This window comes from Scyliorhinus torazame, chromosome 2 (genome assembly GCF_047496885.1).
Source record: "Scyliorhinus torazame isolate Kashiwa2021f chromosome 2, sScyTor2.1, whole genome shotgun sequence".
Classification (NCBI taxonomy): domain Eukaryota; kingdom Metazoa; phylum Chordata; class Chondrichthyes; order Carcharhiniformes; family Scyliorhinidae; genus Scyliorhinus; species Scyliorhinus torazame.
Genome location: NC_092708.1, coordinates 328,680,865 through 328,693,615, shown reverse-complemented (window position 1 = coordinate 328,693,615; position 12,751 = coordinate 328,680,865). Strand labels below are relative to the sequence as shown.

The 12,751-nt window shown below is 49.4% G+C and overlaps 1 protein-coding gene across 2 annotated transcripts in view; it reads left to right on the top strand.

Annotated features, from left to right (window-relative positions):
* The window catches only part of LOC140401268 (lysophosphatidylserine lipase ABHD12-like), a 62,015-nt gene that overhangs the window by 30,841 nt on the left and 18,423 nt on the right, over positions 1-12,751 (top strand). The window contains exons 4-8 of one of the 2 annotated variants that reach the window (XM_072489777.1): positions 1,099-1,144; positions 1,369-1,498; positions 10,272-10,309; positions 10,948-11,030; positions 12,551-12,633. In XM_072489777.1, coding sequence (XP_072345878.1) covers positions 1,099-1,144; positions 1,369-1,498; positions 10,272-10,309; positions 10,948-11,030; positions 12,551-12,633 — 380 coding nt within the window. The remainder of the gene's footprint in view (positions 1-1,098; positions 1,145-1,368; positions 1,499-10,271; positions 10,310-10,947; positions 11,031-12,550; positions 12,634-12,751) is intronic. The other variant, XM_072489776.1, reaches the window with a different exon arrangement.

The window sequence follows — 12,751 nt, the reverse complement described above, 5'->3', positions numbered from 1 at the left end:
AAACTAGAAGGGCACAGCCTCAGACTGAAGGGACGATCCTTTACAACAGAGATGAGGAGGAATTTCTTCAGCCAGAGGATGGTGAATCTGTGGAACTCATTATCGCAGAAGGCTGTGGAGGCCAAATCACTTTGTATCTTTAAGACAGAGATAGATTATTGATTAATAAGGGGATTAATGAGGAGAAAGTAGGAGAATGGGAATGAGAATCATAGCAGCCATGATTGAATGGCGGAGCAAACATGATGGGCTGAATGGCCTAATTCTGCTCCTATGTCTTATGGTTTAAGCGTTCAATGATTGCAACTTTGATGCTTTATATGAAGAAATAAAAGGTTGTCTGCCCTCTACCATATGATCTATTGATACATCATATCCTGCTCATCTATTCCTCTTGTACTTGCTAATTCCATATCCTCCAGTGTCTCTCTTCAATTTTCATCCTTGTGCTTAAATCCTTTCATGGCCCTTAAGTCCACCCTGTTCCTGCAACACAATTCATTTAGAACTCCTGACTCATTCAACTATGGGCTTTTGGGCATACTCTTTCCCTTCAATGAATCATTTGCAGCTCTGGGTAGGATGGCACCCTGGGCACCTGCTGCTACCCGAGCATCTGAGGCAGTGCTGCCCTGGCATTGCCAGGGTGCCACCTAGCAGGGGCACTGCCAGGGTGCCCATTCCATGGATCGGGGCTGGGGGTGCTCTGTCCTTACAAGGTGGGGTTTTGGGGGGGGGGGAGGGGTGGAGGACCTCCTAACAGGGAAGTTGGATGTTGGGGGGGGGGGGGGGGTCTGGAGGCCATGGGTGGGGTGTCTGAGGGGGGGGTCAAGATCTCGGGCAGGTGCTGAGAAACGCCCCACTAAACGTGCCCAAAAGGGCTCTTTTTTTCTTCCCCCCGTTAAATCACACCCAATGTATTTAAGAGAGCTCCAACATACTATCATTTCAACTAAGGTGCATAGAATCGTATGTGAATAATATATGAACACCGAATACTATGAAATGCAATGCAATAACAGCTATGAATAGATCTAATTTGTAAATTATTTTGGGTTTATGGCTGCGTGAACACCTGCAAGATTCCTTCTTTCATAGATGCTGAGTGCACATGGATTCCACGTATTAGCTCTAGACTATAGAGGTAAGAATGAAAACTCTTATTGGTTTGAAAGATTTCACTCTCAGATAGGTGTACAAAATCTAGCTACCGCAATGACCTATCATATGCTATAGCAATACCATCCTGAGCAGGCTTTATCTTGTCTGAAGGACAGTATCATGAAAAATACTTTTGTATAAGTTAAGACAACATTATACTGCTTAAAACATTACTAGAAAATAATCTATTGATTTAATTTGCATCAGGGTGGGCCGACTCTACTGGTGAACCTAGCGAAGTAGGAATTACCACAGATTCCTTGTACCTTTTTGAATGGACCAGAGCTCGGAGTGGGAAAAGCCATGTGTGTCTATGGGGACATTCCCTAGGCACTGGGCAAGTATTAAATGACTTCTTCATATATACAGAAAGACATCAAAATATAAAATGCTGCACATTATATAAATACTGAGTATAGTTTTGGGAATTGACGGCAAACAATTTTTTGATAAACTTATAGCAGTGACCTAAACATCTCGTCTTCAGTGTGTTAAGCCTATTTATTGTAAGAGGGATTTGGATTGTCAGTAAACACAATCGTTGTAGAAGAATAAAAATCCTGTGAGTTTGGCAGTATATATACTTAAATACTACATTTATAAACCTTATACAATTTTAATATATGGTACTATTGTGTTTATTGTACTATTAGACTAACAACCCAGAGATAGTGCGCTGGATTCTCCACCCCGCCACGCCACTTTTCAGCCTCGACCAGCCGGCGGGATTCTCCGTTACGCCGGCCGGTCAATGAAGTTTCCCATTGTGGGGCAGCCCCACGCTGTTGGGAAACCCCCGGGCACCGGAAAAACAGAGAATCACGCCAGCGGAGAATCCCGCCCAGTAGGTTCGATTCCCATCATGTCAAATTGTGAAGCTGAATTCAATATAATCTGTTCATTAAGGTAGCACCAATCAGGGAAGTGGGGGTGGGTCTGTTCCTATTTGTAGCAGCACAAGTGAATCCCGGTTAATGCCCACCACTTGCATACAATTAAACACAATTAATATGCGATTAACAATACCTTCAAATTCTCAAAACATGCAACTGGTTCGCTCAGTGTCCATTATAGAAAATGACCTGCCAGTTACACTTGGCTAGCCTGCATGAGACTTACCCAATATGATTAACGAATACTTATTAAAGTGGCCAGCAGACCATAAGACCTAGGAGCAGAATTAGGCCACTCGGCCCATCGAGTCTGCTCCGCGATTCAATCATGGCTCGTATTTTCTCATCCCCATTTTCCTGCCTTCTCCCCATAACTCCTGATCTCCTTATTAATGAAGAACATATCTATCTCTGTCTTAAAGACACTCAGTGATTTGGCCTCCACAGCCTTCTGCGGCAAAGAGTTCCACAGATTCACCACCCTCTGGCTGAAGAAATTCCTCCTCATCTGTTTTAAAGGATCGTCCCTTTAGTCTGAAATGGTGTCCTCTGGTCCTAGTTTTTCCTACAAGTGGAAACATCCTCTCCACGTCCACTCTATCCAGGCCTCGCAGTATCCTGTACGTTTCAATAAGATCCCCCCTCATCCTTCTAAACTCCAACGAGTACAGACCCAGAGTCCTCAACCGTTCCTCATACGACAAGTTCTTCATTCCAGGGATCATTCTTGTGAACCTCCTCTGGACCCTTTCCAAGGCCAGCACATCCTTCCTGAGATACGGGGCCCAAAACTGCCCATAATACTCCAAATGGGGTCTGACCAGAGCCTTATGCAGCCTCAGAAGTACATCCTTGGTCTTGTATTCTAGCCCTCTTGACATGAATGCTAACATTGCATTTGCCTTCTTAACTGCTGACTGAACCTGCACATTAACCTTAAGAGAATCGTGAACAAGGACTCCCAAGTCCCTTTGTGCTTCTGATTTCCTCAGCATTTCCCCATTTAGAAAATAATCTATGCTTAAATTTCTCCTTCCAAAGTGCATAATTTCACACTTTTCCACATTGTATTTCAATTTCCACTTCATTGCCCACACTCCTAGCTTGTCCAAATCCTGCTGCAGCCTCCTTGCTTCCTCAATACTACCTATCCCTCTACAGATCTTTGTATCATCTGCTAACTGAGCAACAGTGCCTTCAGTTCCTTCTTCCAGATCATTAATGTATATTGTAAAAAATTGTGGTCCCAGCATAGACCCCTGAGGCACACCACTAGTCACCGGCTGCCATCCTGAAAAAGACTCCTTTATCCCCAGTCTCTGCCGTCTTCCAGTCAGCCAATCCTCTATCCATGCCAGGATCTTACCCTTAACACCATGGGCTTTTAATTTATTTAACAGTCTCCTATGCGGCACCTTGTCAAAGGCCTTCTGGAAACCTAAATAAATCACGCCCACTGGTTCTCTTTTGTCTAACTTCCTTGTTACCTCCTCAAAGAACTCTAACAGATTTGTCAGACCACAACCTCTCTTTGACAAAGCCATGCTGACTCAGTCCTATTTTACCATGCACTTCCAAGTACTTTGCGATCTCATCTTTAATAACAGACTCTAAAATCTTACCAATGACCGAAGTCCGGCTAACCGGCCTATAATTTCCCGTCTTCTGCCTCCCTCCCTTCTTAAACAGTGGTGTTAAGTTAGCCACTTTCCAGTCCTCTATGGACCCTTCCTGACTCCAGTGATTCCTGCAAGATCATCACAAATGCCTCCACGATTTCCTTAGCTATCTCTTTTAGGACCCTGGGGTGTAGTCCACCTGGTCCAGGTGACTTATCCACCTTCAGACCTTTCAGTTTCCCCAGAACCTTCTCCTTAGTAATGGCCACTGCACTCACCCCTGCCCCCTGGTTCTCCTGGAGCTCTGGCATCCCACTGATGTCTTCCACCGTGAAGACTGATGCAAAGTAACTATTCAGTTCGTCTGCCATTTCTTTGTTTCCTATAATTACTTCTCCAGCCACATTTTCCAGTGGTCCAATGTCTATTTTTGCCTCTCTCTTACCTTTTATATACTGAGAAAACTCTTCCTATCTTCCTTTATATTACTAGCTAACTTGCACTCATACTTCATCTTCTCCCCCCCCCCCCCTTATTGCTTTTTTAGCTCTTGACATGGGCCAGTGTCACTCATTTCTGGAGAATAAATCATGAAGAAAACTTAAAAGGCAAAAAGGCAGAGGTAAACTAGTCTGGGTTCAAATAGTAAAGCCTGGTTAACAGTTATAATATAAAACAGCCGACTTCCAGTTGCGGCTATGCGGAGCTAAGTCACACGTTCGGCAGCTCCCGCTTGGAATGGACTTTTGGGCTCTTTTCAGGGCCCCCAACGGAATTGTTTTGACATTTCCCGGTGTGGGAAGAAGCTGCAACATTCCCCTGACAGTGTATGGCTTGGACCAGGAGCGGGGCGACTGAAAAAGTGGTGGTGAAGCCAAAGAAAGTGCGAGGGAAGAAGAGCAAGATGGCGGCGGGCGGGGACCAGGCAGCGTGGATGCAGTGGGCGCAGGAGCAGCAGGAGGTTATCCAGCGCTGCTTCAGGGAGCCCAAAGCGGACCTGCTGGAGCCGATGAAGGCTTCTATTGATAAGCTGCTGGAGACCCAGACGGCCCAGGGGGTGGCGATCCACGAGGTCCGACAAAAGATCTCAGATAACGAGGACGAGATCTTGGGCCTAGCGGTAAAGGTGGAGGCGCTCCACAAGAAATGGCAGGAACGGTTCGAGGAGATGGAGAATCGGTCGAGGCGGAAGAATCTGCGGATCCTGGGCCTCCCGGAGGGGCTGGAGGGGTCGGACGTGGGGGCCTATGTGGTCACCATGTTAAACTCGCTGATGGGAGCGGGGTCCTTCCAGGGGCCCCTGGAACTGGAAGGGGCCCATAGAGTGCTGTTGAGGAGGCCCAAGGCTAACGAGCCGCCGCGGGCGGTGTTGGTGCGGTTTCATCGGTTCGCTGATCGGGAGTGCGTACTCAGGTGGGCCAAGAAAGAGAGGAGCAGCAGGTGGGAGAATGCGGAGGTTCGAGTATGTCAGGACTGGAGCACGGAGGTGGCGAAGAAGAGGGCCGGGTACAACCGGGCGAAGGTGCTGCACAGGAAGGGGGTGAAGTTTGGCATGCTGCAGCCGGCGCGTCTGTGGGTCACCTACAAGGACCGGCACCATTAATTTGAGTCCCCGGAGGAGGCGTGGGCTTTTGTTCAGGCCGAGAAGCTGGACACAAACTGAGGGTCGGGATGGGGGGGGTGGGGGTGGGGGGTGGGGGGTGAGGGGGTGTTGGGCGTGGGGATGGTCAGGGATTGCTGTTGTTGTGTTACATTTTGACGGGGGGGTTCTTTGTTCTTGTTCAGTTTTGGTTCGGTGTGGGTGGGCTGGGCACTGTTTTGGTTGGGTCTGTCGGGTGGGCTCTTGGAGGGGGGCAAGTAAACGGAGTAGGGGGTGGATGGTCGGTAGGGGGGATGGGGCCCCGTGGGGGAGGGTGAGGCCCGAGTCGGTGGTGAGGGGACTGGGCCTGTAAAAGGAGCTGCGACAGAGGAGGCGGGGCCGGGCAGGTGGAAGGTGCGGGCTCTTTCCCGCGCTGAAGGCTGGTGGGGGCGGGGCCAAGGCGGGGGAGCGTTTTTTTTCCCGCGCTTGGGGTGGAAGGGGGAGGCGGAGAGCCTGCTGGTGGGTAATGGGGGGGGGAGGGGAAGTCCCACAATGGGAGGAGTCGAAGGAGAGGCGGGTGCGGCCGGGGTCAGCAGGAGTCAGTTGACTTGCGGGAGTGCAATGGGGGGGAGCAACGCAGCTAGGAGGGGTCCTAGCTGGGGGTGGGGGGGGGGACCGGGTTGCTGCTGGTATGGTCAAGGGGGAGCTGGAGCGAGTAGAGGGTGTTGGGACGGGGGTCTGCCGCCGTGGGGAACGGGACGGGTGGGGCGCGGGCGCGTGGCTGGCCGAGGAGGGGTTCTGGCTAGTCGGCGGGGGAGGGGGGCGGGTAGCCCCCTGATCCGGCTGATAATCTGGAATGTAAGGGACTGAACGGGCCGGTTAAGCGGGCCCGGGTGTTCACACACCTGAAGGGGCTGAAGGCGGATGTGGTCATGCTCCAGGAGACACACCTGAAGGTGGCAGACCAGGTAAGATTGAGGTGTTTCATTCGGGGCTGGATGCCAAAAATCGGGGGGTGGCGGTCTTGGTGGGAAAGAGGGTGTCGTTCGAGGCGTCGAGCATTGTGACAGACAATGGCGGCAGGTACGTAATGGTAAGTGGTAAGCTGCAAGGGGAGAGGGTGGTGCTGGTCAACGTGTACGCCCCGAACTGGGACGATGCGGGTTTTATGCGGCGTATGTTGGGTCGGATTCCGGACTTGGAAGTGGGGGGCCTGATAATGGGGGGGGACTTTAACACGGTGTTGGATCCGGCACTGGATCGCTCCAGGTCTAGGACGGGTAGGAGGCCGGCGGCAGCTAAAGTGCTGAGGGGGTTTATGGACCAGATGGGAGGGGTGGACCCTTGGAGATTTGCAACGCCGGGGGCTAGGGAATTTTCATTCTTCTCGCACGTTCATAAGGCCTATTCCCGGATTGACTTTTTTGTTATGAGCAGGACGCTGATTGCGAAAGTAGAGGATACTGAGTACTCGGCGATAGCCATTTCGGATCACGCCCCGCATTGGGTAGACCTAGAGCTGGGGGAGGAGAGGGACCAGCACCCGTTGTGGCGCTTGGAGGTGGGGCTGTTGGCAGACGAGGAGGTGAGCGAGCGGGTCCGAAGAAGCATAGAGAGATACCTGGAGGCCAACGATAACGGGGAGGTGTGAGTGGGGATGGTCTGGGAGGCGCTGAAGGCGGTGGTTAGGGGAGAGCTGATCTCCATTAGGGCCCACAAGGAGAGGAGCGAGCAGAGGGAGAGGCTGGTGGGAGAGATGGTGAGGGTAGACAGGAGGTATGCGGAGGTGCCGGAGGAGGGACTGTTGAGGGAGAGGCGTAGCCTCCAGGCCGAATTCGACCTGTTGACCACCAGGAAGGGGGAGGCGCAGTGGAGGAAGGCCCAGTGGGCGATTTATGAATATGGGGAAAAGGCAAGTCGGATGCTGGCGCATCAGCTTCGGAAGCGGGATGCAGCTCGGGAGATCGGGGGAGTTAAGGATAGGGGAGGGAGTGTGGTGCGGAGTGGGGTTGGCATCAATGGGGTCTTCAGGGACTTTTATGAGGAACTGTATTGGTCCGAGCCCCCAATGGAGGAGGGAGGGATGGGCCATTTTCTGGACCAACTGAAGTTCCCGAAGGTGGAGGAGGGACTGGTAGCGGGATTGGGGGCCCCGACTGGGCTGGAGGAGCTGGCCAAAGGGATAGGGAGCATGCAGGCGGGGAAGGCACTGGGACCGGACGGTTTCCCGGTTGAAGTTTACAAAAAATATGTGGGCCTGTTGGGCCCGTTGCTGGTTAGGACCTTCAATGAGGCAAGGGATGGGGGGGGGGTGGCGGTGCCCCCGACGATGTCCCAGGCACTGATCTCTTTGATCCTGAAGCGGGACAAGGATCCCCTGCAGTGTGGGTCTTACAGGCCGATTTCATTGTTAAATGTAGATACCAAGGTGCTGGCGAAGGTCTTAGCCACGAGAATTGAGGATTGTGTGCCGCAGGTCATCCACGAAGACCAGACGGGGTTCGTGAAGGGGAGGCAGTTGAACGAGAATATGCGGAGGCTCCTGAACGTTATGATGCCGGCGAGGGAGGGGGAGGCGGAGATAGTGGCGGCGATGGACGCTGAGAAGGCCTTCGATAGGGTAGAGTGAGGGTACTTGTGGGAGGTGCTGAAGAGGTTCGGGTTTGGGGAGGGGTTCGTCAGGTGGGTTAGGCTGTTGTACAAGGTCCCGATGGCGAGTGTGGCCACGAACAAGAGGAGGTCTGAGTACTTTCGGTTGCATCGAGGGACAAGGCAGGCGTGTCCCTTGTCCCCCCCCCCTGCTCTTCGCGCTGGCGATTGCACCCCTGGCTATGGCACTGAGGAAGTCGAGGAACTGGAGGGGGCTGGTGCGGGGTGGGGAGGAGCATAGGGTGTCACTTTATGCGGACGACTTGCTGCTATATGTGGCGGACCCGGTGGGGTGAATGCCGGAGGTAATGAGGATCCTCGGAGTTCGGGGATTTCTCAGGGTACAAGCTCAACATGGGGAAGAGCAAGTTGTTTGTGGTTCACCCAGGGGACCAGGAGAGGGGGATTGGCGAGCTCCCACTAAAAAGGGCGGAGAGGAGCTTCAGGTATTTGGGGGTCCAGGTGGCCAAGAGCTGGGGAGCCCTGCATAGACTTAATTTCATGAGGCTGGTGGAGCAAATGGAGGAGGAGTTTAGAGGTGGGACGTGTTGCCGCTGTCCCTGGCGGGTAGGGTGCAGTCAGTCAAGATGCCGGTGCTCCCAAGGTTTTTGTTCGTGTTCCAGTGCCTCCCCATTCGTATCCCGAAGGCCTTCTTTAGGCGGGTCAACAGGATCATAACGGGGTTTGTATGGGCGCGAGGGACTCCGAGGGTGAGAAGGGTGTTCCTGGAGCGGAGTAGGGATGGGGGGGGTGGGGCTGGCGCTGCCCAACCTCTGTGGGTACTACTGGGCCGCCAATGCGGCGATGGTGCGCAAGTGGGTGATGGAGGGGGAGGGGGCGGCATGGAAGAGGCTGGTGACGGCGTCTTGTGAGGGTAAAAGTCTGGAGGCGCTGGCAACGGCGCCGCTGCCGCTCCCTCCAATGAGGTATACCACGAGCCCGGTGGTGGCGGCTGCCCTCAAAATTTGGGGGCAATGTAGGTGGCACAGGGGGGAAGTGGGGGCCTCGGTGTGGACCCCGATACGGGAGAACCACCGGTTTGTCCCAGGGAGAATAGATGGAGGGTTTTTGGGGTGGCACAGGGCAGGGATAAGAAGGTTGGGAGCCTGTTTGTGGATGGGAAGTTCGCGTGCCTGGGTGAGCTGGAGGAGAAGTACGGGCTCCCCCCGGGAAACGCCTTTAGGTATCTACAGGTAAGTAGATACTTGCCAGGTGGCAAGTGGTGGAATTCCCGCTGCTGCCGCCACGCACGGTACAGGACAGGGTGCTCTCGGGGGCGTGGGTTGGAGAGGGGAAGATCTCGGCAACATACCAGGTGATGCAGGAGGAGGAGGAGGCTTCGATGGAGGTGCTGAAAGGTAAGTGGAAGGAGGAGTTGGGGGAGGAGATCGAGGAGGGGACGTGGGCAGATGCCCTAGGGAGGGCGAACTCTTCCTCTTCGTGCGCGAGGCTCAGCCTCATACAGTTTAAGGTGCTGCACAGGGCACACATGACTGGGACAAGGATGAGCTGGTTTTTTGGGGGTGAGGACAGGTGTGTTAGGTGCTCAGGGAGGCCAGCAAATCGCACCCATATGTTCTGGGCATGCCCAGCGCTGGAGGAATTTTGGAAGGGCGTAGCGAGGATGGTGTCGAGGGTGGTAGGATCCAGGGTCAAACCGGGCGCGGAGCTCGCAATATTTGGGGTTGCAGAGGAGCCGGGAGTGCAGGAGGTGAAAGAGGCCGGTATTCTGGCCTTTGTGTCCCTGGTAGCTCGGCGAATGATTCTTCTTCAGTGGAAGGATGCGAGGCCCCCAAGTGTGGAATCCTGGATCAACGATATGGCGGGGTTTAATAAATTGGAGAGGATGAAATTTGCCTTAATGGGATCGGTGCAAGGGTTCTTCAGGCGGTGGCAACCGTTCTTGGACTTCCTGGCAGAACGGTAGACAATGGTCAGCAGCAGCAGCAACCCGGGGGGGAGGGGGGGGGGGCGTTCTATTTTATTTTTGTTTGTCTATACTGGCGGATCTGAGGGGGTGTATATATTTGCTATGTTTGCTATGTGTTTCGGCGGGTGTTAATATATTATTTATGTATAGGGGGGAGGGGGCACTGGGTTTTGTTTTGTTTTGTATTTAATTCTATTGGGTTCCTTTTACATTTTGTTGTTGATATTTTATGAAAACTTTAATAAAATTTTTTTTTTTTTAAATAAAATAATATAAAACAGCCTACTGATGAAAATAGGTTATTTAATATATCCACTAAATACCTTTAAAATATATATTTCTACAGGACATTTATTTTTGTTACCATGGGAACGTGGCAAATAGAAAATACCAAATCTAGTATAGTATAATGCTTTATAAACATTTTCGTTTTCATTTAGTGTTGCCACAAACACTGCACGGATCCTACATGAGAAAGGTAAAAGCATAACATTTCTAAAGCTCAGTAATGCTTATTTATTAGTGTGATAACAAATGGTTTTACAAATATTCTGAAGCACATTGTTAAACATCAGAAAGCTTTACCCTTCGGCTTCTTTGTTGCTCTCTCCTTCCAAAAATGACAGTGGCTTCCTGAGCTGCGTCTTAATGCCTCAGCTACTTCACCTGAGTGGCTATTGTGGATGTATCAGTGTTAATGATCAATGCTAACAGTTTATGAACCTCACAGTGCAATGCTGCCATTACTTAAGATGTGCACATTGTAGCAAGGATGAAAAAGGGAATCCACTCGACTTTCTCCTCCCTTAAACAGGGATAAATACCTGATGCTAAAGCAAAATACTGCAGGTGCTAGAGATCTGAACTAACAACAGAAAATGCGGGCAATATTCAACAGGTGGAAAGAGAAATGGTTAATCAGGTTAATGATCTGTCTTCAGAACTCTACTGTTGCCCAGGTTAAGATCAGCTAACTCAACACAGACTGGAAATGTAATGGGAACTTTCTGATATTCATCACTTGAGTTAATGAACCATCAGTGGAGATGTTTTCTCAAATCTAAATAGATGGAAGACCAAAATTAATATTCCATTGGAAATCTGTGTTTTAATAAGTAGGAAGCCCAGCTGATGCTATTATACTGGAAGCTCCATTTACCTCTATGCGCGAAGAAGTTGCTCATCACCCATTTGCTATGGTATGTAGGAATGTTTGCTTGTATTATACGTTTGCGAAAGTAGAAAAAAGAAGTTCAATTGTCATAAAATGTCCTTTCCATTTTTAATGTGTTATATTTTTTTAATATAAATTTAGAGTACCCAATTATTTTTGTTTCCAATAAAGGGGCACTTTAGGGCCAATTCACCTAACCTGCACATCTTTGGGTTGTGGGGGTGAAACCCACAAAGACATGGGGAGAACGTGCAAACTCCACACGGACAGTGACCCAGGGCCGGGATACAAATCTGGGTCCTCAGCGCCGCATTTACTGTGTTACATAAACTTTTTCTTTTGAGAAAAGATTTTATTGAGGCATTTATAATTTTATTAGTTACATAAACTTTGAAGAAACTTCTTGCGTTTTATACATTTTTTGATAAATTTAGAGTACCCAATTTATTTTTTCCAATCAAGGGGCAATTTGGAGTGGCCAATCCACCTAACCTGCACATCTTTGGATTGTGGGGGCGAAACCCACGCAAACACGGGGAGAATGTGCAAATTCCACATGGACAGCGACCCAGAGCCGGGCTCGAACCTGGGACCTGGGCGCCGTGAGGCAGCAGTGCTAACCCACTGCCACCGTGCTGCCCTTGCGTTTTATATTGTAATGAATGTATGCACGTTTTTATCAGTTTTGATAATTTCTTCCGAATTCATTTTTACTTTCTTTGTACGTATCAGTGGAAAATATCTTTTCCCAAGAATTCATTACTGCAATAATAGTATCGAAAGTGTAACATTTTACAAGCAATGCTCAGATACTGTGTTGTAGATGAATTCAATGATACTAATGTTGTAGTGTCTGCTTTACAACTCCTGAAGGACAGAGCAAGTCTGTAGGCTCATTGAGCTTCTGCTACTTCCAACATTGCTGTGTGCACCCTTGTTTTTGGTTTACTATTTGTTTGAATTCTGGAAACCAGGCATTTCTACACAGGAAAATTGCAATCGTCTCAAAAGACAATTGATAGTGCATTGGGTTTCACCTTCAGTTTATATCTAGCCCAGTCCAGGGGTTTGAAATTATTTTCTGCGAGCCATCGAGCTTTGGATAAAATTATTAGGAGCAATATCAGCCAAATCTAAATTAAACCTAAAAAGTATGAACTCATAGCTCAATAATGCCATTCCCACTGTGATGTCATGGGGCCGATATGAGGAAATGTGCATGGCGTGGTAATCTTCTGTTTGGGCTAAGGCATAGTGCTGAAGTCCAATTGCTTACTTTTCTTGATGAGGCACTGGCAATCCCCAACCAACTCCATTTTGAATATATCAAGTGTTGGAATTTCCCCATACCCCTTTTGTTAATAGGAGAAGAATTTGCTCTGTGTCACACCAGAGCATCAGTATTATTAAATGACCAAGTTTTAATGCGGACTTTAACTAACAATACATAACTCAGTTGTGCATGTCCTGCAAAATGAACCAATTTGAGACACAAAACGGAAGCAAGCACCCCTTTACAATTCCAACAATTTATTCTCCCTACAGTATTACAAGTTTTTCCCTGGATTTGAATGGTTCTTTTTGGATGCAATAACAGAAAATAATATTTTCTTTCATAATGTTGAAAAGTAAGTAAAATGCAACTTTTGATATGATAGTGTAATGAGAGGATAATAAAATAGTTAATAATAGATAATAATAATAGTAGTAGTAGTTAATAATAATAGATAATAACATAGTTGCAAT